Genomic DNA, 26258 nt, shown 5'->3' on the forward strand with positions numbered 1-26258 from the left:
ACCCTACTTCAGCCTTTGTTTTGATGAAAACATTGAGGGAAACAATAGTGCAGGTTCTCAACAGGCATAGTCCAACCCACCTAACTATAGCTATCTATTTCTGAAATGGGCTCACATTGCCTCCCCACTTCCACTGCCTCCTCTGCAGTGAGAAAACCCAAAAAGTAAAGGCCACGAGCATGGTGGGCTGGTCTGGCTTGCCCTGTAGCCTCACACTAACCAGACATAACAGGAGCAAAGCAAACACAGGGACAAGGTCTCCTGCTCAACAGCAGCTGCTTGCTTTGGGTCAGGCATGAGATGAAGTTGCACCATACCTGGCATCCAAAACACATTTTGATTAACCCTTGCTGTTGCTGAGGCTCAGCCTTGCAGTATGTGGTCCCCCATGTGAAGCCTCTAACCTAAAACAAGGAAAGAAGAACATGCCAGGGTTCTCTGATGAGCACAAGATGGAAGCTGCACAAAGGTTTGTCTGCATCTGCTCCTGGGCCCTCCTGCGGGCTTTCCATAAGCCAGAGGAGCTTCTGCCCACTTCTTTTACTCCTTGGCTGTGTGTGGCTGACTCAGCACACACCATGAAACAATTGCCTCCAAACAATTTCCTCCAAACCAGTAAATCCCATAATGTGATTTACTGCTCCACATGGTGCTGCAGCCCATGCACCCCTGTGACCCCTCACAGGGGTGAGGCAGGGTGGTGGCCAGGAGCACCTGTCCTAGAAATGGGGCTTCCTGCAGGTTGGCCACCAGCATGGGCAACCCCTGCAGAGCTGGGGCAATGGGATCACCAAGTGGGACTTACTCCTGAAGGACACATCTGGGAAGAAGGGATTTTAGCCTAAGAGCTTGTAGGTCCTGTGTCAATGAAGGCACTTGCTGGGCCCTTTGTGCACAGGACCTGCCCTGAAGATTGCAGGGTTCTCATTCCAGCTCACAGGAGTTAATTGTCCTAAAAGATTGCAGTATTAATAAGAAGAAAGGCAAAAAATTCATTTTTGAAGGGACCCTCAAAAAACAAATTTTCAGTCAGAAGACTGCTGTTTTACTTCCAATAAAGAGCTATTTTTGCAAGACAGTCAAAAGGAAAGCAACTTGGCGTGTTTTATGGCCTCTGTTGCCCCCTCCAGTCCTACATTAGTAGTTGGTGCTATTTGGAAAACAACAATCTTAGGAAAGCCTGCACTAATAACAATGTCTCAGGCTCGTCATTTGATATATATCTGACACGAACTGGAAGGGAAAATTGGGGTCAGAATTTCCTTTTCTGGCACAACCCAAAGCCTGTTTGTAGCAGAGACAGCTTTACAGGAGCTAAAGTGAACTTGCAGAGGAACTTCCTCCCAAAACTTTGCCATAGGTGTAAGATGAACCTGAGGCACGGCTCTCTGTAACTGTGAGCATATCCATTCACCTGTGTAGAAAAAACATCCACTTAAAAATTGGTAATCAAGTCCATTTTCTCTTTGGGAGCCAACCCAGGGGCTCACAGGCCGATCAGATGTTTATTCCTCAGCTGTACCCACCAGAGGGACTTCCAGCTTTACTCTCCTCACAGAGGAGGGAGCTCAGCCATAGAAACAAACAGGAAAACATGCTTTTAAAGCCATGTCACTGTGGTAATAACCAAGAAATTTCCTTATTTGTCTATTGATTATTTTTTTCAATTCAGGGCACCTTGAGTAATTTCATACTGAGGAGTGTCACATCCTTGGGAAGGCAATTTGAGAGGCAGAGAGGGGGCCAAGACCCAGTCATGCTATTCCCAGTGAGGATAGGGGGAAAAAGCTATGGAGATTTACACCTGGATCAAGCAGACAAGGGTCATCTCTCCTATAGAGATCCCTGCCTCATGTAAGGACACAAAGGAAAAGAATTCAGCACAGCAATGACCCATTTCATCCACCCCTTAATGTCTAAAATAGGTTTTTACACTCAGTCCCTCCAAGGAAGTTTTCTAAGTGAAGGCATATTTAGAAAGGCCAAAGTGCTCTCCCTCCTGCCTTTGGGAGCTTTGCTGTGTGCTCCTGCAGGGCTTTGGGGACACATCTAAAGGAGCACACCTGGCAGTGCTGCACCCCGGGAATGTCCGGAGCGGTGCCAGGGCAGGGGCACCTGGTGCTCATCTGTCCCATGGCTGGGATGGAGCAGGAGCCAGCCAGAGCAGTTACATCCTTTCAAAGCACTTAGAAATGAATAGGTGCAGCTTTTTCTCTTTGAAATAGTAACTGGAGGGACAATATACCTGGGCTAAAAAGGTGCTTTAAATTGAGCACTGGAAAGGCCAGGTGACCAAGGTGGTGACAAGCCAGCATATCAGCACCGTGTGTCCCTGCAATGGGGAAGAGCAAAATCTGACCAGCACTCACCCCCACACACATTCCTCTTTCCAAAAAAGCATTCTGATTTTCCTTAGGTTTAACTTCACTGTCCCACTTCTTTGAGCCCACTTGCTGGCTTTGCAAGTCTGAGAGACTTCCATCAAATTTCACACAATCAGCAATGATGGCCACACAGGACAAAAGCTGAACATTCTTTGTCTTTCCTGTTGTCCATGAGTAGAATCCTTACCAGCTGGTCTTTGTGATAATGTGGAAGCATGTGGAGTGTAACAGACCATCAGTGAGATCAGAAAAGGTAGTTTGGAAGTGATGAGGTTAAATAGATGAAACGCTGGAGAACTGCACTTGCTCAAAGCATATTTTAGCAAATAAGCTTTGTAACTTAATACTAAATGAGAGAAAGTATGATTGTGAGAAAAACGTCATTACAACTCACAACTGAACAAATAAAGAATTAGCAAGGTAAATCTGGAACTCCAATATATCCAAGTTTCTGCTATCATTTCACAGTAGAACAGTCTACTCAGGAAAAAACAGATTTTCAAAGAAATTAAAGCAATTTTAAAAATAGCTTTGATGTTTAAAATGCATATAATTAATGACAAAATTTTTCCAAGATAGAGTTGGATTAGTTCTGCTTGGATTGTTTCTCTTGTTCCTGTGATTCTCTATCAATCATGAAAGCAAAAGTAGAAATGAAATAAATTGTGGAGTAAAAATGGTTATCTGCACCAAAATTAGAGATGAACTTTTACCAATTACTTGAATGATAAATTCTCTTATTGCAGGCAGTGCAGAGTCACACCTTTTATCAAGTGCAACAGAGATTGCTGCTACACTTTAGCATATGCTTAGTAAACCAAATGTTAATCATTTTGAGTAGCACAAGCACAATGCAGAATAATGGGAGTCTCCTCTGCAACCCACTATTCCTGTCTTTAAGAAGACAGGAATTTCAGAGAAGTGTATGTAATTCCTGAAGGGCTGGAGATCTCAGCCTTCTGCAACTTGTCCCTACATTGATACAAGTGCTCCACAATGCACTTTCATAACCATTTTATTTTACTTGGCTCCCAGCCAAAGGTTAGTAAAACTCTGAGACAAGGGAACAAGGGGTTTTCATCCCCTGACTTACCTCACTGATCATCTGAACAGTTCTTATTCCTGCCACAGGCTGGGGGAGCAAGAGGACACACAGACTGTGCGTCCACATGGAGATTTTGCCAGCCACAAAGTCCAGGAGCAGCCCCCATGAGATGGCACCAACCCACAGGCACCAAGGGAACACTTCCCCAGGACTGGCTGTGCACATGGGCATTGCTTCCTTCACTCCAGTGGCTGAAAAGCTCTGGTGGTCTGAGAGCAGATTGCAAAAGGCAGATCTCTCTGTAGAGTAGCTAAAACAGATATAAAAATATCTTGGCCTTCTTACTTAATTTTAAAAAAAGAATGCAGCTGTAAAACCTAGGAACTTGTTGTTTTAACTTGAAAACTATGTTTAAACAAGCAATGCTGTTTAATTCATATGCTGCAAGGATTTCCACTTCTGCCTGAAAATTCCTAAATGTACAGCCTTACAGAGATAATCCATTTTTAAAAATAGGTAGCTGAGGCTATTCCCAAGAGGTAGAAGCTTGTGGATTTACAGTGAAACTGATTCCAGTGCAAGAAAAAGGAAACAGATATTCAGGTTCACCTGATATGCACAACACCAGTGACAACTTCTCCACTAATAAAAGACATGACACAATTAGATTGCTAACCTTTCCACATTGGGAGTTTATCAAAAGAGGCCAGGACTTGAAATGGAATGAGAAAAATCTAAACTGAATTCTGTTACAGAATTCTCCTATTCTCTACTTTTGTCTGAAGCTCTGTTGAAAAAGACCACCTGCCTCAGATGTAGGTGCAAATTGCCTTGATAGAAAAGCTTTGATATTATAGTAAAAGGTGAGTCAATACTGAGAAGGAACACTCCTGTGAAAGGTATCAAAAATTAACTAATGGAATTGGGACAGGAAAAGCACTCAGGAAGAACTGAATTAAACAAATAAAGGTTTTGCACTATTTTTTGGTATCATGTAATGGGTGCCAAAAGACAGCAGGGCCAGAACATAAATTACAAACTGGGACTAGAAAAGAGAACAGTTGGCAAATAGAAAAGAAAAAAAGAAAGCCAAGGACAGTAGGAAGAAAAAATGCCAAACAGGGACTTTAAATGGGAAAACAAAACTGATGTTTTTCGCAGTGAGCAAGATGACACAATTTCTACTGCCTTTAAAATAGATTTGAAAACACTACCTATTACAGGATTTTGGTCCATTTTACAGAGAACATATGGTCCAAATACCAAGCAGATACAATTTCAAAGTAGCCTCAGCCTAAGAGGCATTTGAAATGCCAGGGGGAAAACTGAAGAGCTCCCCAGGTTTAAGTCTTCTGCCATTTGAAGATGCTCACTGGGAACCCACACTGCCACAGCAAGGATCCTCCATGTGTTTGAAGTGAATAAGCTCTGGTGAGGGACAAAGAACAACATTTGCTGTTATTTTCCTGAATCATCTGCTATCCTGTGCTAAGCACTTTAAAACCACTTCTTATGACAAATCAGCCAAGTATCAAGGAGCACCCAGTCTAATGGGGAACCTGGAATTCTTCCCAGGCTCCAAATGTGCCCAACGCTGGAAATGAGCGGACACCCCAGCTCATGCACCCTGAACAGTCACTGCAGCAGTGACTCTTCTCACACCTCCCAGAGAATCTCTGGCAAGTGTATCTGTCTACTAAACCAGCCAACTTTTCTTTCAAGGGACACGAAGGGCAGGAGATGTTGAGAAAGAACTATGAGGACAGTAAAAAACCCCAAAGAATATTGTATAAATATTTAACACGCTTTTCCCAAGCACTACTAAGGTGTATGTACATGTCCGTGTATTATGTAGAGGCAGTGTAATCTGGCTTCATCAAGAGCTGGAGTGGAAGGAATAAAAAAGGAGTTGTGAAGATTTAAGGAAAGCTGAAATCTAAGATAACAGTACCATTGGCAAAGAGTATAGCAGCTTTTTTTCTCTAGACTGGCCTCAGAATATTTAATTTTGGTGTTGTTCATCTTCAAGGCCAGCCAGCCACCTCATAAAAATGCATTCACAAGTCATCTATTTCCCCCAGATTCTTAACCAAGACACAGGAAAGGTTCCATTTAAAAATCATTTTATTATTAACATAATCTTCCCATTAAGCCAAGTCTGGGTTCATGTATAAGGAATGTCGGTAAATATTCCATTTGAGGCTTCTTTTTACATATTTCCATTGATAAATAAACTCTGAATTCACATAAAAAAGTTAAACTTAAATAACTAATATATTTTTTTTGTAACAGGCATACATTGGTAAAATATAAATATTCTTGTACTCAGCCTTTGCTCTAGATAACAGTTAGCCACACATCACAATTATTAACAACTAAAACCAAGAACTCAACTGATTTTCTGGCCTGAACTAAAATAGAGATGGAAACAGAAAATTCACATTTTGACTTTGGGCCAAAAGAGGTTGAGAGGCAGGAAGAGAACAGTTTTATTAACAGCCTTGTTAAAAATAGTCTGCTCTGCCACTGAATCTTAACTTATTCTACAATTGGTAGTTGATTCCATTATAATTTTATGTTAACACTCAAGTTTCACTAATAAAATATGGCACATCATCCATGAACAATATAACGATGTTTTAAAACTACCAGGGCAAAACTGCAGGCAATAAGAGTGATTTGGCTCTGGCTCACCACTCTGTCCTCTCAGCCTGACATCAACATATGGTGGCACCTCCCTGCTTTGGCCACTTTCCCACAAAAGAGTGGAGTTTGTTACCTGTAGTTCTGAAGTTTCTCCAACTAACCAGTTACCAGGCAGTCTCACACAGTGGGTTTGCTCACCCAGAAGTCAAGACCAAAAATCTGTTGATGGAGAGGCCCTCTCACAGGACCCTGGGGATGATGGTGAAAGGGACCACGGGGCTGCTGGCCTCGAGCTCCAGCGCCGTCAGGAAGCATTCGGTGGCGGCATCGTCATTGCCCTGGGCCTGCAGCACCTCTCCCAGGCTGTTCCACACCTCGTGGGCTGTGGAGTTCACCTGCACAGCATCTCTGAGAATCTTCTCTGCCAAGCTGTAGCGCCCAAGCTGGTGAAGGATCAGAGCCTGCAAGAAAACAAAGAGGAAAGGGGTGAGAATGGTCAGGAGGGCTTCCCTGAAGCTCAAACAAGGTCACTGCAGTGAAATAAGGGTAGGCAGCACTTGGGCTCAAAGTGTTAGACTATGTAATTTTTATTTATTTTTTAAATTTAAGAAAAGAAAATACCTGATGCAGGACTGGAGCAAGCTACTCCACACCAACAAAGTGGCTTTGGACAAGAAACAAAGACTAAATAACAAAAACTCCACCTATTTGCCAAGAAGCAGGAAGTGTCTGGGCTTTTGTGCAAGCTCCTTTATCTGAAGTCCTAAGGTGTGTGCCCTGAAGTTTTCACACCCTCCCTGTGCATCTCAGCAGCCAGCTCATGCCCTATAAAACCTGAGACCATACACAGCACCAGCAGCACTCAGAAATGGCTGTAGCAAGACTGAGTTCAGCTCAATGGGCAACAACCATGGTACTTGGTTTAATCTGTGGAACAGGAGCAGGGACTGATATTGCCCCAGTAATGCACAAAGGACCAGCAGGCACAGAAGCTCCTCATGAGCACACTTGTTACAGATCCTCTATCTTCCTCTGTGAGATGGGATCCAATTCAACACTACACAATCCAGGACATGTCCAAAGCCACTAGGATATGGGCTGAATGAGGCCATGGAAATCTCCATCCCTCACATTCAGCTATGTTACTGTGCCAGAAAAGTCATGGAATGACCCAGTAAGAGAGCTTTACTTTGGGATTATAATAATCCTAACAATATTATGCATTTTTACATTTTGATTCTGTATTGCAAAACACATATGGAGCACAAATCTTTGTTTTGCAGAGAGGTGTCCCAATTACATGCTTACAGAGGCCTTGTGCCTTCTGCCCTCCCAGCCCCACTCCTTGGACCACAATTTCTTTTATCTCTCTGTACATCTGTCCCTCAAATCCTTATTAACCTAAGCACTGCTGATTAGAAAGTACTGACATTCTATGCAGCCCCTGAATTATCCACCATACATTTCTGGAATTGTGCCCACCTGGCAGAGTTTCAGCTTGGGAAGACTGTTAACTCCATCCTACAGAACAACTGAGCACACCCTGCTCTGTAGAAGAACATAAAGAGTGCTGTACAGTATTGGCAAGTGAATAAATAAATGCAATGCAGGCTAATTTCTATCAGCTTGCAGATGTTTTCACATAAAGGTGCTAGAGGGCTTTTCTGAGCTGTCAAATGAGTCAGCATTTTCAGAGCAAGTGAACAGTACTTCCAATACAAAACCTGGATAACTCTCAGGGTCAGAGCTTTTTTCCCCTGCAGTGAAGTGATTGGCAGTGACTGGTAGGTATCAGATGTGAAACTACAAAAAATGAAGCAAGAAGATGGAACACACAAAGCTAGTGTTGCTGCAATGCACCTAACCTTAATAAAATTTAAGTGTTCTTATTTGTCAAGATAAGAAAATTTTCATAAGCCTTGCTTTTTTGGTGTGCAGATATGTACATTTTATACTAATTAAACATGTGAATTATTTGAATATTGCTAATACCTTTTTTCTTAAATATGCCAGGCCATTTTCCCTGCCTGCTAAGGATAGAAACTGTTCTTTTCCAGACCAAAGAAAAAACAAATTTTGCAGATATAAGCCTGTTCGTAGGAAGAGACACATATTACATCACATCTGCCCTATTGTGTATGGCAAAAAGGATAGTTGAGATTTTCCAGGTGATGGAACTAGAGCAAATACTGGCAGTTTGCCTGCTTTTATACTTTCCTAAGAATAAAAGCAGTAGTGTTGAAATTAGCATTTAGCAGTAGTGAAGGAACCACTCTTGCATGGGCAATGAGGTTGCATGCTGTCCCCTCATCTTTTGAGGACACGGCTCCTCAAAGTCAGCCTTTCACTGGTGCCTCAGCCTGGGATGGGATGAAGGCTCCTGCCTCAGTGGTAGCCCTGGGACAACAAGCTTTGCTTCCAAAGAGCCAAAAGAAAACTAGACTTGTTTCACGCAGAGCATTGAAAGGACAGTGACATTTGATCACTGTAGTTGTGGACTGAACTCAAATAAGTGATCTAGAGAAAGCACACAAAACATCCTCTGATTCATGAACTCTCTCAGAATGATGGTCAAATGTCACACTCTGTAAGTGTCCAGTTTGTAAATCCCCTTCCCAGAGGACTTCAATACAATTCTGAGGTAAGGAACATTTCAAATTGTTTGCAGTCCTTGCCTGACTGTGCTCTATTAAGCATTACACACCACAGGCAGAAGGAGCAGGCATGTCTGTCACACAGCAATATCCTTTGGTGACCTCACACCAACACTCATCCAAGAAAACTAACTTCAGTTTACAAGCTGTACTAACTCTTCAGGAAAAAACCTGATCCACTAAAACCAACAACAACAACAAAACCCACCCAACTACCCCCCTTCCCAAACCAAAACTCCTCTAAGATCTTCCAGAAATTATCAAATTTATATTATTATTTAAATTATCCCAGTCCTTCACTGTGTATATTCCTCTGCTTTCTAACTGGAAATCTCACAGCTACCAGTTCGGGCCTTCACCTATTTAACAGCAGATGTACAGACAACATTTATTTCAGAATAATGTTAAGTCTTTTGCTTTATGGCTGAAGATGGGCCTGAAAAACACATCAGTTCTGCAGAAACACAGAGGGGTACCTAAGTGACATATGGTTCACACCTTTAGACTTGGCATGTTACCTTAAAACCTAAGCAGAATGCCTTTTCTGTATATCCTCTCTATAAATCTTTAAAAAGATAAAACATGAGAGGGATTCTGGAACCTGAATCAATTAGAAAAAGTGCTATATAATTATTTGTGCAAATAAGAAGATCCAGTCAACAAAATATAATAAAACCAGTAAGTTCCTAAGGCAACCTATTTGTTGTTTGTAAATTTTAGAATGCTGCAGTACTTGACAGAGGTGTTTAAGACAACTGTTGGCATCTGCAGGAGAAAGCAGGATCTTTCCTACTACTGCATCTCTTTCACATGAAAGAACAATAAATGTATGACATTTGCTTCTAACACAGTTATAAAAGCCTCTAATGTGTGCAAACCTCTTCATTTTGCAGCTCAGTACAAATGTTGTTTACTACTTTACTCCATGTTTGGTTTGCTGAGAATTTGGGGGTTCCTTTGAGGTTGAGTTTTTTCCCTGTCAAATCACTGATCTCCCCTAAGTGTATTAAGGCTTTCACTTTCTCTCTGGTTAGGATGTCTGTATGTTGTAAACTCTCTATGCGAACCTTATTTTTGTTTTAGCCAGTTCTACATTGTAGGGGTGGATTTTGTAACTCAAAAAACTCCAAGAGAGAACTCTAATGTGAAATGGCACACGCAGAAAGTGAAGAGAATCTCTGAAGAAACACAGAGACATTTTTAAGCCATCGTCACAACCAATGAAACCAGTGCAGTCCGCTGATATTTATACCAGTCACTTTGAATAATCAACAGTACTCAAAGATCTGTGCAGTTCAGATGCTCTCTGCTCAAGGAAAGGTCAACAGCCCTTTACAGCCCCAGCCAGAGCTGGGGCTAAAAGGGATTTTGCAATTCTGAGAGCCTCCAGGGCCTCTCCAAAGGGGCTTTCTAAAACAGCAACACTGTGAAACTGCGTGCTGCCCCAACAGGGAGGTGCTGCTGTCACCACAGACAGGTTCTATGCAAACTTCACGTCCTAACAGAACAAAACCCTCTAGGAATTGAACAAAATGGGGAGGAAAGGGCTTCCAACTTTTGCCACAGGTTATTTTCAAGATCTTGACAATTCTTTCCTCACCCAGTCTGGAGTCACAAAGTCTCCCTCTTGCTGGACAATGATTTTACATGTGTTTCCTCCCTCTGCCATTGCATTTACACTTCATTTTACATTGCCCCACATACAAAACTGCTATTCTTTGCTTATTTCACCCAAACATCTCTTCAAGGACTGTTTTTTAAAATGCTCAGTCAAACAGGGTTCATTTGTTCATTAGACAAATGTAAGCATCTTTTAAAAGGAAAACATTCAGATTAATTTGGATTTTCAAGTAGAGCATTACAGTCTTGAAACAAAATTTCCAGTTAGAAAATGCACTATTTTTTATTAATAAAATATCATGACTCAGAACCCGAACAACATCATATAATACGCAATTCTATAAAGTCATAATTGCTTAAATAAGCATGTAGTGTATTCTTCACTACTAAGGTACCTTTTTTCTGCAGAAGGGCTTTCTCTCTTTGCAAATTAATCTGTCATAATGATTAACAAACAGTCAATGCAAAACACACATCTAGACAAATAAACATAGGACTAAAATTCTGTAAATAACTAATTTTTCATTTTGAAAAACAGATATTAAAAGAACTATTAACACCAGCCATTTACAGCAGTCTACTAAGGTCACTTTTTTATTTGCTTCTAAGCAAACGAGAAGCAAAGGTAATTTTTTTTTTTCCTGGAAAAAAATGGAACTGACATTGAAAAAATTACAGTCACAGTTATTGCCCATCATATGTCTCATCAACCCAGAGCTTTATCATAAAGTGCAAAACTATATTTGCATTAATTGGAAAAAAAAAGGGGTAGAACGGTAACACAAAAATCACTGTGGTTTCTTCAGCATAACCAAAAAATTTGTCTCAAGAGAGCAGGAGATTTCCTTAAGCTTTAACTGTCTGACTACTTCTCCACTGTGCCTGAAAGTAAACTGTTCTCAGCCTCAACAGAAGCACCAATTGAGATTTTTTACTTTTATTCACTTGATATCAAGAGGAATCTTTTCATTTTCTCTGAGAAAAATATAGACTAGAAGTGGGACATGTCCTCAAATGCAAAGAAATTTATTTAAAAGAGAAAAAGGGGAACTGTGACCATGAGTCCGTTTGCACTCTTGCCTTTTTCAGGGAGGCAGAGAAGAAACCTGGGAAATGGGAGAAATGGACAGAAAAAGAACAAGAAATGTGGCTGATTTAACACACAAGAAAGTGCCAGAGATTCTCACCATGGCTAAGAAACGCAGCCTGTTGACCTACAGAAGTCTCAGCTATGGAGATTTGAGCAGTACCAGATATGATATTCATACTAATTTATTCCTGGCAGATCTGTTACATGACTTGTTTGCTAAAAAGCTTCCTATACTTGTATGATACAAATCTTATTTAGCTAAAAAATAGCCCTCAGAGCTAAAAGTTTGCCTTGTAAAAACAATACCTATAAGAAAACATTATAAGCATAAGAAAATAAAAAGTTGACTGATTTTGCTTTTAACGATAAGGGCAGGGAGACAGAAGCACAGTGGCCTGTTTTGCTGATGATTTGCTGAAGCCCAATAAGCTAACAGCTGATAATGTATAAGCAGACACATCTATTCAGATGTGGAAAACAGTGATTCTTAAAAGCTACAAAAGATTTAAAGAACTCACTACATCCAACTTCACAATAATATCCCAGTTCACTATCTTACTGTTTTAAAGTGGGTCCCAGCCTAAGAGACAATCAACTTTAAGCTGTGAGATATCAGAAGGACATGCTAGAAACATCCCCTTCCTATCTAAAAACTTAAAAATCAGGGATTATGACCATAAATAGTTACAAAACTTGATGTGCAATGTATGCATTGCAAATCCATATGCAGTGTAATTTTAGCATAAAAAAACTGCCCCTTGTTACATGCTGCTTTTTCAGCCTATTTTGCAAGTGTTAAGGTGGCTGCTATTTTTAAACAAATCTATCAAACTTGAAGGTTTACCAGAGACTTGACAGTGTTATGCTATAATAATGAAACAGAAGTGTTAGTGAGACAAAATGAGAAGAATTTGCCACGATATATGGAAAAACAAGTAAAATTCTACAGCTGATGCTTTCCAATCCCTGTGATAAAAATACGCATTTTAAATGTAGTCTATAATCAATATTTTACACTTACATAGAGTGAAACAGAACATTATTTATATACTGTGCTTGCCTATTTTCATTTTAGCTGATGACTTTGTGCTGAAACATGTCCATCTAGTCAAAGTATGACTTTGCATAAGAAATCATTTATAAACTCCTTTCAAAGGCACATGCATGTTGAGTCATTGTGCATAATTATTTTCTGCAAGTACGAAAAGATTGTGACACAGTACATCAGTTAGAAATAAACCATTCCATCAGAAAGATGATGAATAAACATAGCTCTGTATCTGCAGACACAGGTTGCATTTTAATGCAGAGATTTTGAAGGGTGGTGACCACATTATAAGGTTTAAAACCAACTGGACTGGCAACACTAGACTTACTTTACAAGTAAAGGTGATAATAAATACCTTTTTTAAAATTGGAAAAGAAACTGCAACATGTATATTATATACATAACACACTATATATATAACTTGTTTTCCAAAATGCAGAATAAAAACTACTTATTTTCTCTAATGAGGCAATTCTTTTGAAAAATAAAAAGCATATTTCTTCAAATATGGTCTAGATAAAACTTCCTAGCAGCTCAGTCTGGATTTTCTTTTTTAAATGAGAACAACCAGCTAATAATACTACATTTGATCACTCACTAAACCAAAGCAAGCAGCTGATGAACAAACTTGTGCCTTGAGCCAACCCTTTTGGTCAGAGCCTATCCCAGATCATCAGCAGTGCCTCATGTCCCTCTCTGTCCCACCCCTCCCTCCATGCCCAGCCCAGCCTCCGTGCACTCTGTGGCCCCCCTGGAGCCCCAGTTTGTTATTTCTCTGCCCTTCCCCCAGTGCTAACATACCCTCTAAGGTATCCAATTGCTTCCCCTGCTGCAAAACACTTGTTGCTAGGAGAAAACCTACTGCTTGGCAACAGATTTTTAAAACAACAACTTTGGCTTTGTTACTCATTGAACTTCTCATCACCAGCATGAAATAACAAACCCATGTGGTTGGGAGTGCATCTCTGTGCTTGTAGCTCCCTTGGAAATGACTGACCCCTTCCCACAAGGATGTGATTGCCTTTTAGTTCCCTACTGCTCGCAGCCCAGAATGCAGGAAGGTTCAACACTGAAGGTGTTTTTTAAAAACCTGCTGATTGCAGTCTTCCACTGAGAGGGAAGCCCCTGGGGGACTTCTTTTCCTACTAAGACAACATATTCCTGCGATAATCTGCTGTAATTGTGATTTACACCTTATGTGAATGTCCTATCAGCTTTAAAAAATAGCATGACTACCAGGCTACACTACTACAAGAACTAATTTGACTATAGCAAGCACACTGGAAACAATAAAACACCTTATGATAAAATGAAGCAGCTAGTGACTCCAGAGCTCATTTAACTTTTTACCTCCATCTGAAAATTACACTGAGGGCCTTATTTTATACGCTGTGGCTACCATCATAGTAAGCCCACAATGGTTCTCCCTTCAGAAGTCAGATGGCTACAGCTGTGGCAAGTACTGCATCACCACTGGCATCAGGGAATAATTGACCATAGCTGTAGCCCTCAGATTATGGCCAGTCTTAAATTTGGAGTATTTGTCACCTGGTGCAAAAGTTTTACATTTTGTCCCAGGTGTGACACCATGAGGTGACACTGAAGGTCTCTGGATCACCTCCCTCCATTTGGCACCACTGCATCTTCCCTTCCTTCCTCCCAGCACTGAAGCCACATCATTGTCTTCTCAACTTTCCCACAAACCAGAAATGAGGGTTTCCCAGATGTACCAAATACAAGCACTGTGATGAAAAGGGGTGCAGGAGATCACAGCTTCACACAGTGCTGTTTATGAAATGGGCCCATAGCCATTTCTGTATTTTGGTACGTTCTTGTCTTTTGTGATTGATACCCCACCTGTTCCCCTATATAGACAGCTCATAGATACCAACACATCCCAGAGAGCTCCCTACAGAAATCCTGCCATGTTATCAGTCTCATCTGTAGCTGTATTTCAACACTGCCTGGGTTCAAAGCAAGGCCAAGTTTACCACTTGTGCTCCATACAGAGACTCCAAAGCACTGTTTGTTATTGGTGCCATTATTTTTCCAGTATTGAGTCAAAGGGTCAGAAGCATAGCAAACTGTATTTCTGTTATTCAAAACCTAGGAGTAACATAGAAGTTTCAATATACAAAGGAGGAAAAAAAACGCCAAATCCTCCAAAAATTATACAACTGCCAAACAGGATAAACAGACCGAGTTTTTTGAAGTGAGGAGCCTCAAAGTCACCCCACTGAGTCAATATTCAATTCTTTGAGCAAAAGCTGGATTTTTCACAAGAACTGAGGATACCAGGAATTCAGGGTCCTTACTCCACTGCTAAAACTAGTTTGGAACGCCTGAAGGTTCCTGGTTTTGAAAGCTTGTGCTCCATGCAAAACTATTATAATGTGAAGAAATTAATGTTTTTTTCTGTCCATTAGTCAATTAGAGATAGAATTAAAGAATAAATAATTAGAAATAGCAAGCAGTGACTTTTTAAGAAGCTGTTTTTCATTAATGACAGTTCTATACAACCACATTGAACACACTGCATTGTATGTGGCTTTGGGAAATAGTAATTAGAAAAACTGATCAAATGTTTTAATGACGAATCAATCTGAAGTCAGGGGAATAGTTTGTGTATCAAAGGAAAAGCAGAGTTGCAGACCAAGTACTAGGCTCTGTGAGTAAAATTTATAATTAATAGAACTGTCAGAGTCCAAAATGAGCTTTGGAGATCTTTCACCAGATTGCCACTGTACTGAAAGCCAGCACTTGTAGTCCATCGCTACTACAGAAACTAGCACTTGTCTGAACTTTTGAGACTATGGAAAAGGAATCAGAAGAAAATAATATTCTTCTGAAGTACCTTTTTGCATTTATGCATGTGCATTTCTCTCAAATATTCTGAAAAATTCTGTATTAAATATTCAAAGTCAGAACTGCGCTATTAGATAAAAGATGACCAATCTTTTCATTACTGAAATAAAACAGAAATTCTCAGATTAAAGCACATCATTCATTTTTTTATTCCTTTTCCCCTTATCCAAAGAGAATTCTGCATATAAAAATATGTACATACATATGTTATAACTATGACTAATGTCACTGTTTTAAAAGTGTTATGACACCACAGCAGCACTTACTACACTGGCACTGCAGTCACCTCTAAGAAAAAGAGGTTATTTTTAATACAGCATTAATAAATATATATGTTTATAGCATCCCCAGGAAACAGACCACTTCCTCCCCCACAAAGCAGATGTGAAGTGCCATCTGCTGCTCGGGCTGAGCACACTCTGCAAGGGCATCCTCATGGCACTGTGCACAACCCTCCCAGCAGGAGAGGGAATGCACCCCCTCTCTGAGAGGCAAGGCAGAAGCTGTAGGTAGCTGCTAACCTGCCAGTCTGCCAGGACAGCTGCCAGCAGAGTCTCCTTTAAGGGACAGCTATTTTCAGTGTGAAAGGAGGGCCCACACCCTCCCATCTGTGCACCATCAGGCACAGGTCAGAAGAGCCAGAGCCTAACCATTGGCTAAGAAAGGGCTTCTAGCACTTCCAGAAAAATCAAACAAACACTTCCCTATATACTGACTTACCCTGCACAAAATTGGAAGTTGAACATACTGAAAAATCTACAGAAAAAAGCTTCTGAGCTTTTTTCTACAACTAAAGAGAGAAGCCAAACAGAAGTATTTTAGGGAAAAATTATTAAAGAGCTAAGAATAACATCAATGTACCTCAACAAGTCAGCTTTTGCTAGTACTGACATGGAAGCAAACACATTACTGAAACTGAAGCATCACCTAAGTTTTATAATTAAATTCCATATAAGCCTATCACATTTTCTCTCAACACTTTTTTGTGGATTAATTGTTAATTTTTTATCTAAAACTTGCAAAAGTAAGGCATTTTCCATTAAATCAACATCAGATGAGTCCTCTTAGGTCACTCAATTCTATCCCCTGTTGTTACAGATAACCTTACACCAAGATTTTTTGCTCCACATTTTTTAGCCTGTAAGTGCTAGGAATCCTCTTCATATGATCTCCAGAAATTTTTCCCTAGCTAGTTTGTTTTCATTTGCTCCCATGCCAATGCCACTTAGTCTTATTTGGATAATGCATATTCCTCCCATGTTTACAAGGATCATATATTATTATTAAAATTTCCTACTCCTCCCAGAAAGTGCTGCAGACATTTCCAGTGCCACAGTGCCATGCAGTCACCTCTGCACTGACCAAACCACACACTGGGTTTGCCATCCAGCCACATCACTCAGGATCACAAGAGAATCCCAGCCCCAGCCTGGGAGGAACCAAAGGGAAACCTCTGCCTCATTGCACACTGAGGCTTCCCTTGCCCTGCTGACCAGCCCCAGCTGGTTCCACTGGGCATGGCAGCTCTGTTCTGGGTACATAAAGCAACCAGTGGAGCACAAACACCACCATTCCACAAGGGAAGGAGAATCTGTAGGCTTACAAAACTAAAGGTGAGACTGCACTCTTGACAAGATTATGATGCTGATAATGGAGAAGAGATGATGTCTCATGTTGTGCCGGCCAACTCATGAACAACTGAGATGCAGCTCTGATCAAGTACTACCCCAGCTCTTTGTCCTCCCCAGCCATTTCCATACTCAATCTTGCTCTTGCATTTCTGAAAATTATTTTATTGCTTTCACTGAAGGGTGCCCAAGTCTCACTTTTAGTCAAACTTTGCCTTGGTCATGCAACTCTTCTCACTGAGTAGAGGTACTGCATAAACTATTCTAAAATTTTCTGTTAACAAATCCAGTAATATTCAGTGAAGCCTCAGTTATTTCATCAGCTAGTTCTTCCAGAATTCTGGTCAACTCCTCCATACTCTTCCACTTCCAAGCAAGTTCTTGCCATCATTTCCATACTTTCATTTCAACTGCTAATTTTACCTTTGCCATCCATGATGAATATCACATTCCTGTTGAAGATTGAGGCAAAATATGACTTGCAGTTATGCATTTTTGTAAGTGGATATCCATCACTGTTCTGATTGACACTGCATGTTAAATCATATTCTGTGGTTGGTTTATGGCTCTTGAAATACATTTTTCAGACTGTATAATAAATTAGTGCACAAGGTTGGAACCTGCAGAGAAAATGTAATTCCAAATACAGTTTCTTCTTTAGTCCTCTCCTTTGGTTTAATATTCTCAGCTGATAGGCAGCTGGAATAAACTGGAGCCCTGCTTCCCCAAGTGTAAGAGCCTTGTCCATTTGAGTCACTTTTCTAGTTCACTGGAGCAGAGTTAGCAGGAAGAACAAGAGTGACAGAAAAGGCACTCCCCCACAAAGCTAGGATTTGATGAGAGTAAGGAAGTTAATGCTCTCTGAGTAAAGAGCTGAAATGCAGAGTAGCAGCTTGCACTTTTCAAGGAAGGGATTTTCATGGCATAAGAACTACACAGCATGGGTTTGGTGGGGAAGGTGGGAATTCTGGAATTTAAGTGAGCTGCTGAGTCTGAGGTGAGATACAAACATTTCCTACCAGCTATTGTGTTAAGCAATGGATTTATCTTCACAAAAATATTCAGATATAAACCTTATATTAAATAAAATGTAATCCACACGGCAGAAAGACCACACCTACTCATAACACATCCCTAAAGTTTCGAAGCTTAGACTTTGATTCTGCAGCAAATGAGGTGAGTTTGGATGGCCAAACTAAAGCTACCTCATTTATTTTCCAGAGATCACCAGCTGCTCATACTATCATATCACAATTTTAAAGGAAATGAAGTTTGACATGTCAATTACTTTAATAGCTCTGACAGCATTTCATACTTATATCAGAACCAGTTATTTCTGGCAACTGTAACCTACCAACTTGTGGCTAGGCATTCAGTTAATATAACAAACCATCATCACAGACTGCCTTTGTGTCATAGCATTTCATAGCCCTCTGCTAAATCTTTGGGTCCATGACCTTCACAAAGCCATCTGTTCCAACACTAGTGTGGCTATCACTTTCTCAAATGGTCATAAATTAAAATCCAGACAGAATCCCAAAGAAGCTATTGTCAGCTGTCAGGACAAACTGTAACAAGGACCATGGAAAAATGGAAATAGAAATGACTTTGCAGCTGACAGAGGTTTACCTGCTCATCTTTTGAACATTTGTAAACACATGACAATATCTGCCTTAATTTGTTACTTGCACCCATTTAGAAAATAAGGTTGTTTTGTTTATAAATGAGAGGATGTACTTTTAAAATTGTGTCTTTATTTTAAAATACTTATTTTAAGGTAGCAAAACCCACTTACCATCAGGGACATTTTAATTCAAAAGCCAGGGTAAAATCCATTCTTTTAGTAGGTCAGATCACTTCTGATGGATGGCAAATATTCTTAGATAGCAAACATTCTTCCAAAGTGCTACCTAACACCACCTTTGTCCACATAGAGCTTTGAAACCATTTTCACACGGCATATTGTACAGAAGAAATGTTGAATCCCCATGATCTTTTTGTTATTTCTATAGCCCTCTACAGATAAGGTCTTTACATCACACATAATTCACTCTTTCACCTAAACATATTATGCAATGCAGGAATACAGCTAACTAAGCTAATGTAGCACAATACATTCTGCTATGTTCTGGAATAATTTTAAACCATCAACTTTTAACAGCACTGACTGCAGTGAAGCCTGGCTTGGGTTTCTAATGACTGTGTCTTACTTTGCTGCAGCAGAGAATTTACAAACACTCTTGTGTGTTTGCTCATACCTAATAAAAATCTGAAATTAAAAAGTCTTGGTAGTCTTTCCTCCTGCCTTTATTTTAGTAATATTTGCGCAACCTTTTTATTTTTTTATCATTCCTTGTTCTGTCCAGATGAAACAAAAGTGCTAAAGAATGATTTTGTATGCCTGATTTCCTAAGGATATTGGTCTTAAGTAGTAAGTTCAATGTGTGAGATGTAAAACAGTGTATTAGTAGTGGCTGAGAAAGACTGAACACACTGAGCTGCAACAAATCATTTCACCAGCATCACTAATTAAAGACTAATTAATTAGAACTAATTAATTAGAAAAAAATGGAACTCATGTTAATTTCAGATACATCCATAAAAGAAGCATTTGTAAATTCACTTACAAAGTTTAGTTCCTGGAAGAACAGGAAAGCATTTTAAAACTTTGTGATTTTTCATCAAAGTATTTAGAAAGAAAAAATAAAAAGAATCAAATGTCTGCATCCTAATGGGCCAACTAAAGCTCAAGTGGTTTTGGGCAGCGTTTTTTCTTGCAGGGTTTAGCTTTCAACAGTGTGCACAATGCACATGTTTTCATATTTCTGCGAAGTAAGTGCTTTGCTAATGAATTGCTTTGCTTTGTTCAGCTGTGCAGTACTGAAAGACTGAAGATTTCTTCCAGGTCAAATGCTTTCTGTATAGATATGTGCCTCTTGAATATGAGCACTCCATTTTAACTCTGTGTTTTTCTAATATTGCTTTTTTCTTCATTTCTATACCAGCTCTTAAGAAAGAAAAGCTGCTCCTAAAATCAACTTCAAATCTAATTTAAGGGCTATTTCTTGAAAGCCAGCTTCCTTGAAGCATCACACCAGCATCTACCAAAACACAGGATTTCTGAGATTAGAGTGAAAAAGGCACATATGTATAAACTACACATCAGAGATTAGCAGAGAGAAGCTGTAATGTGTGATGCAGAAAGTTTTCTCAATTTCCCAAGACTCCAATAAGTGCATCTTAATACAAAACTACATTCAACCTCAACATCTGGGCAGTAGAATATACTCACAACCATTGTGATACACTTCAAGGTATTAAGCAGCCCTCTTTTGCTTACCTCCCACTAATCACAGAACAGGAGCACAGTTATGGTTTGCCATTTCTTACCAAACTGATGTTCCCCAGAGGGTTTTATCCCTCTTCAGGGAAAAGCTGGTTTGAGAAGTCTTACTCAAAATGGTATTTATTGCGTATAATGGTAATTACATAAGCACACAAACAACATAACAGAGAAAAATGACACACAAAAAAACATTCCAGAGTTACATTTGTGCTCATCAATTCAAGTTAGGAACTATAATAGTCTTCAATTTCCCCAAGGACATAAAACAGGATTAAGATTTAATTAAGATTTAATTAGTTTTTCTTCAAACCCAAGTATGATTCTCATTTGTAGAAGATGCACCAAAGCATAGACCAGAACAGAACACCTAAGAAAAACTAACCACTCATTATATAATAAAAAGCAATTGCATAAAAGCAGCAATCCTTTTTCCTTTAGATTTCTATATCCATATACTTGATATTTAGCTCTTGTTTGAAGTTAACTTTTCTTGAACTTTATCTTACTAGCAAGTAAAAATGTAAGATAAGACACAAAGATTTATAGAAGTAGTTTACCTTTATTGCCTATAAAAGTATGTTACTAAAAAACAGTGCAATGTTTAACTGAGCTCTCAAAACCAGAGCAAAATAATCTCAGAAACAATGTTCTAATGCCTCAGGTAGTTCTGAACCAGTCTGCTATCCAGCCATCTCCTGCACCAAGCATCTCAGCTGCAATGACTTGGGAAACAATATATTCATTGAGCAAATCTAACACTGACAAATCTTCCATAAAGGAGAGAACTGGGAGAGAGATGTAGGTAAGTGAAGTGATATATTATTTAAGAGTATTGAAAGTGAATGATACACACAAGGACTTTTTACACAGCTGAGCTGAATGGCTATCAAGGAGCTGCCACAGATCCCTTCACTTTAACTGCAGGCAAAGGCAAGAAGTATCAAATATATAATTTTCACTGATGATCAATTTTCAATGATAGAACTGATTTAATAATCTACATTTTAATAGGAGGTCCATCAGTGAGACTACTAAATTTAAATATCATAAGGGAAAGTCCTCCTAAAAGTCTGCCAATCATTTGCAAGTCAAAACCCACAAAAGACACTCCACAGGCTCCTTTCAGCAGGCAGTGGGAATACTGATACCAGATTGACATTGGAGATGCCTATGGGGAAAATTATTTTCTTCACATTGCAAAGGCACTGGAAACAATAATCACAGGAATTAAATGTGAGTCCCATGAATGTGATGTTCAGAATGAGAAATCAGGAAGTTTGTACTGTATTTAAAGCCAGGTATGTCACAGCACCTACAGCACCTTCAGTTTCCCCATTTCTTACTGGGAATACATGTCCAGGGCCAAACATATTTGAGACTTAACATATTGAGCACTCAAAATTATTATGAAAAAAATACTATAACCTTTTTAAAATATCTAAATTTTTGATTTAGAAAGAGAGTAAAAAAGATTGGAGTTATTGTCTTACTCTCTGACATACCAACTCTTAGTTGCCATAACACTTGCAAATGCTCAGCTTAGCCAGTTACTTTTTATTCTTCCAAATTTCCCCAGATACTTAAATGTTCATGCCTGAAAATATAGTAACTATAACTAATGGCATTTTTTTTTCAAATGCCAAGAGTTTTTTGTAAAGCTAGTGTTTTAACAAAACATACAGACTAGAGTCATGATTAACCGGTGAAACTACAGAGCCCTTACCTCTTGGCTCTCCATAAAGTCCACACACATTACTATCAAAATTTAAAAGGTGCAGATCAACACTGTACTGCTGACTGAAAAAGTGATGAAAGCTGAAAACAGCTTTCTGTTTTCAAGTTTATCATTACTTAATCTCATTCATGATGTATTTTTCCACCCATCTCAGCTTAACCAGGTTGTTTACCATAATAGAAGTAGCATTAAAAGCATTAACAACTCTAAATCTGCAGTCAGGCCTTTTCCAGTGAGAGGAAGTACACAAAGTGGCCAGAGAGCATATCTCCTCTCCCCTACTGAGAAATCAAGAGATGGCAGATTTCTGAATAGTATCACCACATAATTTTTTTCATGCCATTTGTTGCTACTTGTTGAAGAGCATATACTCTAATAGGAATAATAACGGAAAAATAACCATCACACCTTCAAAATAAACACAGTTTTCAGAGATGCACAAAACCCACTTCAGATTTTCCCACAAATTAAAGCTCCTCAAAACAACTGCTTTCTCTTTAATAATTTCTTCATCGAGACTAAACAAATAACTTGACATAAAATATAGCCCATCACTCCATCTAACCCAAGTTTGCTACCAGAAAACACGGTCTATTTTAAAAGAAATCTAATCTTGGACAAAATATATTATGCTACTCACACATAGTAAGTTGGTTGAATTCTTCCAAAGTGCAAGGCGCAACTCATCTTTAAACAGTAGACTCATGAGCAGGGGAATTACTGCTTAAGTATAAAACTGGCTAGCAGAGAAGCTAAGCTTCAGCAAATGGAAAAGAGGTGTTCAAATAAAATTTAAAATGAGATGAGCTGAGGAGGGAGAGAGAGACATAAGACTGCTCCAGACTGGGGATTTGCAGAAAAAACTCTGAACCAGAGCAGACAACTTATCTGGGGAATACAGCTGCTTGACATAACCCTGCAATAATGAGGATTAAAATTATTTCCTGGGGGACAGCTGATTCCAGATTTCTAGTTTTGCATGAAGGTAAGCTACTTTTTGCTTGATAAGGATAAGATAAAGCACAATTTTCAAGAACAAGTTGTTTATAGTTCCTAGTCAGAAAAAAGGAATTATAATTGATTAGGTAACTTCTGGTCCTCTCAAGAGCAGTTTGGTTTCTCAGGAAATAGCTTCTGCCAAAGCAACTAAAGCTCCCCTGTGACAAATACAAAGCAAAAAGCAAAATATCATTTAACCAGTGCATAGAAATGCACTGAAAACTGCATGAGATTTATAGCAAAATACATGCACTGATAACTGCTGCACCAGTTTATAATAATAGGTTATTCTAAGAGAGACCGAGAAAGAGTCAGGGCTCACACACCTGGCATGGTGCTACAAGTTTCTGACACTCATTTACTCACCACCACCTCAACTAAGCCACATGGAATGGTTTATCTCTTTCAGATTGCTGTTGATGGTAGCACTTAATTATATTTCACCAATTTGCAAAGTTATGCAGCACAAGAAAATATAAGAAAAAAAGAGAGACAACATGTGTAGATGATTGCAGGCTTCAAATGTCCTGTAGTTAGAGTTGTCACCTACAGCATTCTACAACAGAGCCTTTCTCAGGAGAAGGAAAATAAAATATCTCTTGTTCATTTAAAGATGAGGATGGCTACTCTCTCAAAGCCTTTTTCACATTCTTTATATTTACACTCCCACCCCAATCCTTAGCAATATTTCTTTATTAATTATATGAAATTCAATTATAAGTGATTAGATGCCAGATGTTACCTACAAGCAAAGCATACCAGGTGCTACATAGCTTTTATCGCTGTGTAAGTTCTCAGACCCAGCTATACTTTAATAAATTCAATGAGCACAAATTTGCCCAGGGAAGCAAAATAATCATAATTAGCTCAGTGCATACTTCAGCAGAATGACCTAATTTAAAAAGTGTTTTGCAAAGCAATTCTCATATTGAAAGGCAATTACACAGAGCAAAATAAAAATAGAACTTTTGAGATCCATGCAAAAAAGCACCAGCAAGTATCTATGAAAAGGGATGTAAGAGACTACAGAGCATAGCAGGGAAGAGCACACATTTTCAATTTTTTCCATGCCTTCTCTCTTTTCCTTTTTGTTCTTTTTTTGAAAATAAGGAGAACCTAAATATCAAGAACAACTATTAGCACTTCACTGACACTAGGCCTCCTGGCCATTTCCTGAATTACTAAGACTACTGACATTTTCCTTATGTTAAATTAGTCATCCTTGTTAATGTTTTTTTATTAGTATAAATCTGTATGTTTTACATTCTATTTTAGGCAGCCAGTTACCCAGAAAAAAAGGCAGAGAGGAAAAGGGATGTCAACAAAACCCATCTGTCAATGACTTTAATGTAGCCAGCCCTTCAGAGGGTACAAGGCATAAGAAGCTGGAAAGACTCTGGAAAGACTTTTAACAGGAATTACCCTTTCTAAAACCTACCAAAAAAAAAAAAAAAAACAACCAAAAAAAACCAAAACAACAACAACAACAACAACAACAAAAAAAAACGAAAAAGGAATTTTTTTTATGCTATGATCAGATGCTTTTACAATTTTGCTGGCTCTTGATCATCTCTACTTGGTACTACAAGAGAGAGACAGAAGCCCAAAAACCTAATTTCTGAAGGTGCCAACTCAGGCTTTTCAGTTGCACTGTTTTGCTACTGACACTTCTGTATTCAACGACAATAAGATGTATCCAAAATATTAAGGCTGATTTGTAGGGCAGGATGTATGTACAGATATATATACATGTGCATATTTTATATGCATATAGTTAAGATGAGTGACATCAGTTGAGAAAGGTATATTAATCTCTTGCACCTTCCTTCTATGATTGCTATGGGTAATGTACCACTGAAACAAGAGAGGAGCAAAATTTGTGCTGTATAGATTTTTATCACTGGTAAAAATACAAGGAGTCTTGCATAACATGAAAATGTAGCAAGACTTTGACCACAAAGTGTTCCCATCATGTTTCCTAACACAAATCATTATCTCTGTCTACAAAGTTTGCCTTGCTTGCATTCCTAGAATCACAGGATGACAGAAGTAGGAAGGGAACTTAAGATTCTGTACAGCCAAACTTGAAATAGAGTTACCTACAGTGGTTGCCAAGGGCTGTCAGATTCTGAGTATCTCTAAAGATGTGAGACCCCCACAAACTCTTGGCAAGTGGATGCATCTCACATGTGCACCTAAAATACTGTCACCATCACACAAATGCTATCTCATCATGCTCCTGTTCCTGTCAATTACCAGAAACAGTGAAGAGCAGAGAATCCCAGCTCATGTGCTTTGTTATGATGTCTAGAAAACCAAAGCCTTGCTCCAGACTGGGCCATCATGATCCTTGGATTTTTTCCTTAACTGGAAACTATACTTGGTTGCTACTTCCCAAATTATAATATTTGATTCATAGTTGCTGTATATGAAGTGAATTAATAATAGCTCAGTTTTGATAACAGAACCAAATTCAAAGATTTTATCCTATAAAATGTGAATCAAAGCTTGCGATAAACACTACTTGTATTTCAAAAACTGAAAAAAAAGATTCTTAAAATCTTCCAAAGAGAAGGCACTTTGGAGTAATACTGCACATTGCAGACTGACCTGCTTCAGCAGCAAATTGTCATGAATTATCTGGTGGGTGAAATTTTATCAGTTCCACACAATACAATAAAAACAGTGGAATGATTCGTGACCTGCCAAATAAAGAGCAGTAACTCTAGCCAAAGCATCCCTTCCTTCTGCCAGCATCTGACACTAATTAATTTTCCACTTTTTAAAATGGGAACAAAACAGAAGTGATAAAATGGTTTCTGGCAAGCTGTGCCTGAATAGATAAACTGTGGAAAAATCTATCACATAGATAACATGAAAACAGAAATTTAAAGCTAAGATTGCGGGCAAAAATCCTTCTGCTAAAAAACCCCTACAATAAAAAAAAACCCAAAAAAACAACAACAAAAAAAAACACACACAAAAAAAAAACCACACCCCAAACAAACAACCCCCAAAGTTAAAAAACCCTAAACAAACAACAAGCCTAGCTTTCTGAGCCTTTAAGTGTTTCAGGGTGTTTGTTTTTTTTTTTTGGTATACTTTTAAATTAACTTTCCTGACATTTCTATTTGAAAGAGTTTCTCTGTATTCAGAAAGCTGCCTTAACCATTGCTACTAGATTATCAATAAATAGCA

General features: G+C 39.0%; 1 protein-coding gene across 2 annotated transcripts in view; it reads right to left on the minus strand.

The window, feature by feature from the left end:
* Positions 1 to 5535: 5535 nt before the first annotated feature.
* The window catches only part of TTC7B (tetratricopeptide repeat domain 7B), a 117343-nt gene continuing 96620 nt past the window's right edge, over positions 5536 to 26258 (minus strand). For both annotated transcript variants that reach the window (XM_059474755.1, XM_059474756.1), the window contains one exon: positions 5536 to 6536. In XM_059474755.1, the coding sequence (XP_059330738.1) occupies positions 6315 to 6536 (222 nt within the window). In that variant the 3' untranslated portion in view covers positions 5536 to 6314. The remainder of the gene's footprint in view (positions 6537 to 26258) is intronic.

The sequence above is a fragment of the Ammospiza nelsoni genome, chromosome 6, assembly GCF_027579445.1.
Source record: "Ammospiza nelsoni isolate bAmmNel1 chromosome 6, bAmmNel1.pri, whole genome shotgun sequence".
Taxonomy (NCBI): Eukaryota; Metazoa; Chordata; class Aves; order Passeriformes; family Passerellidae; genus Ammospiza; species Ammospiza nelsoni.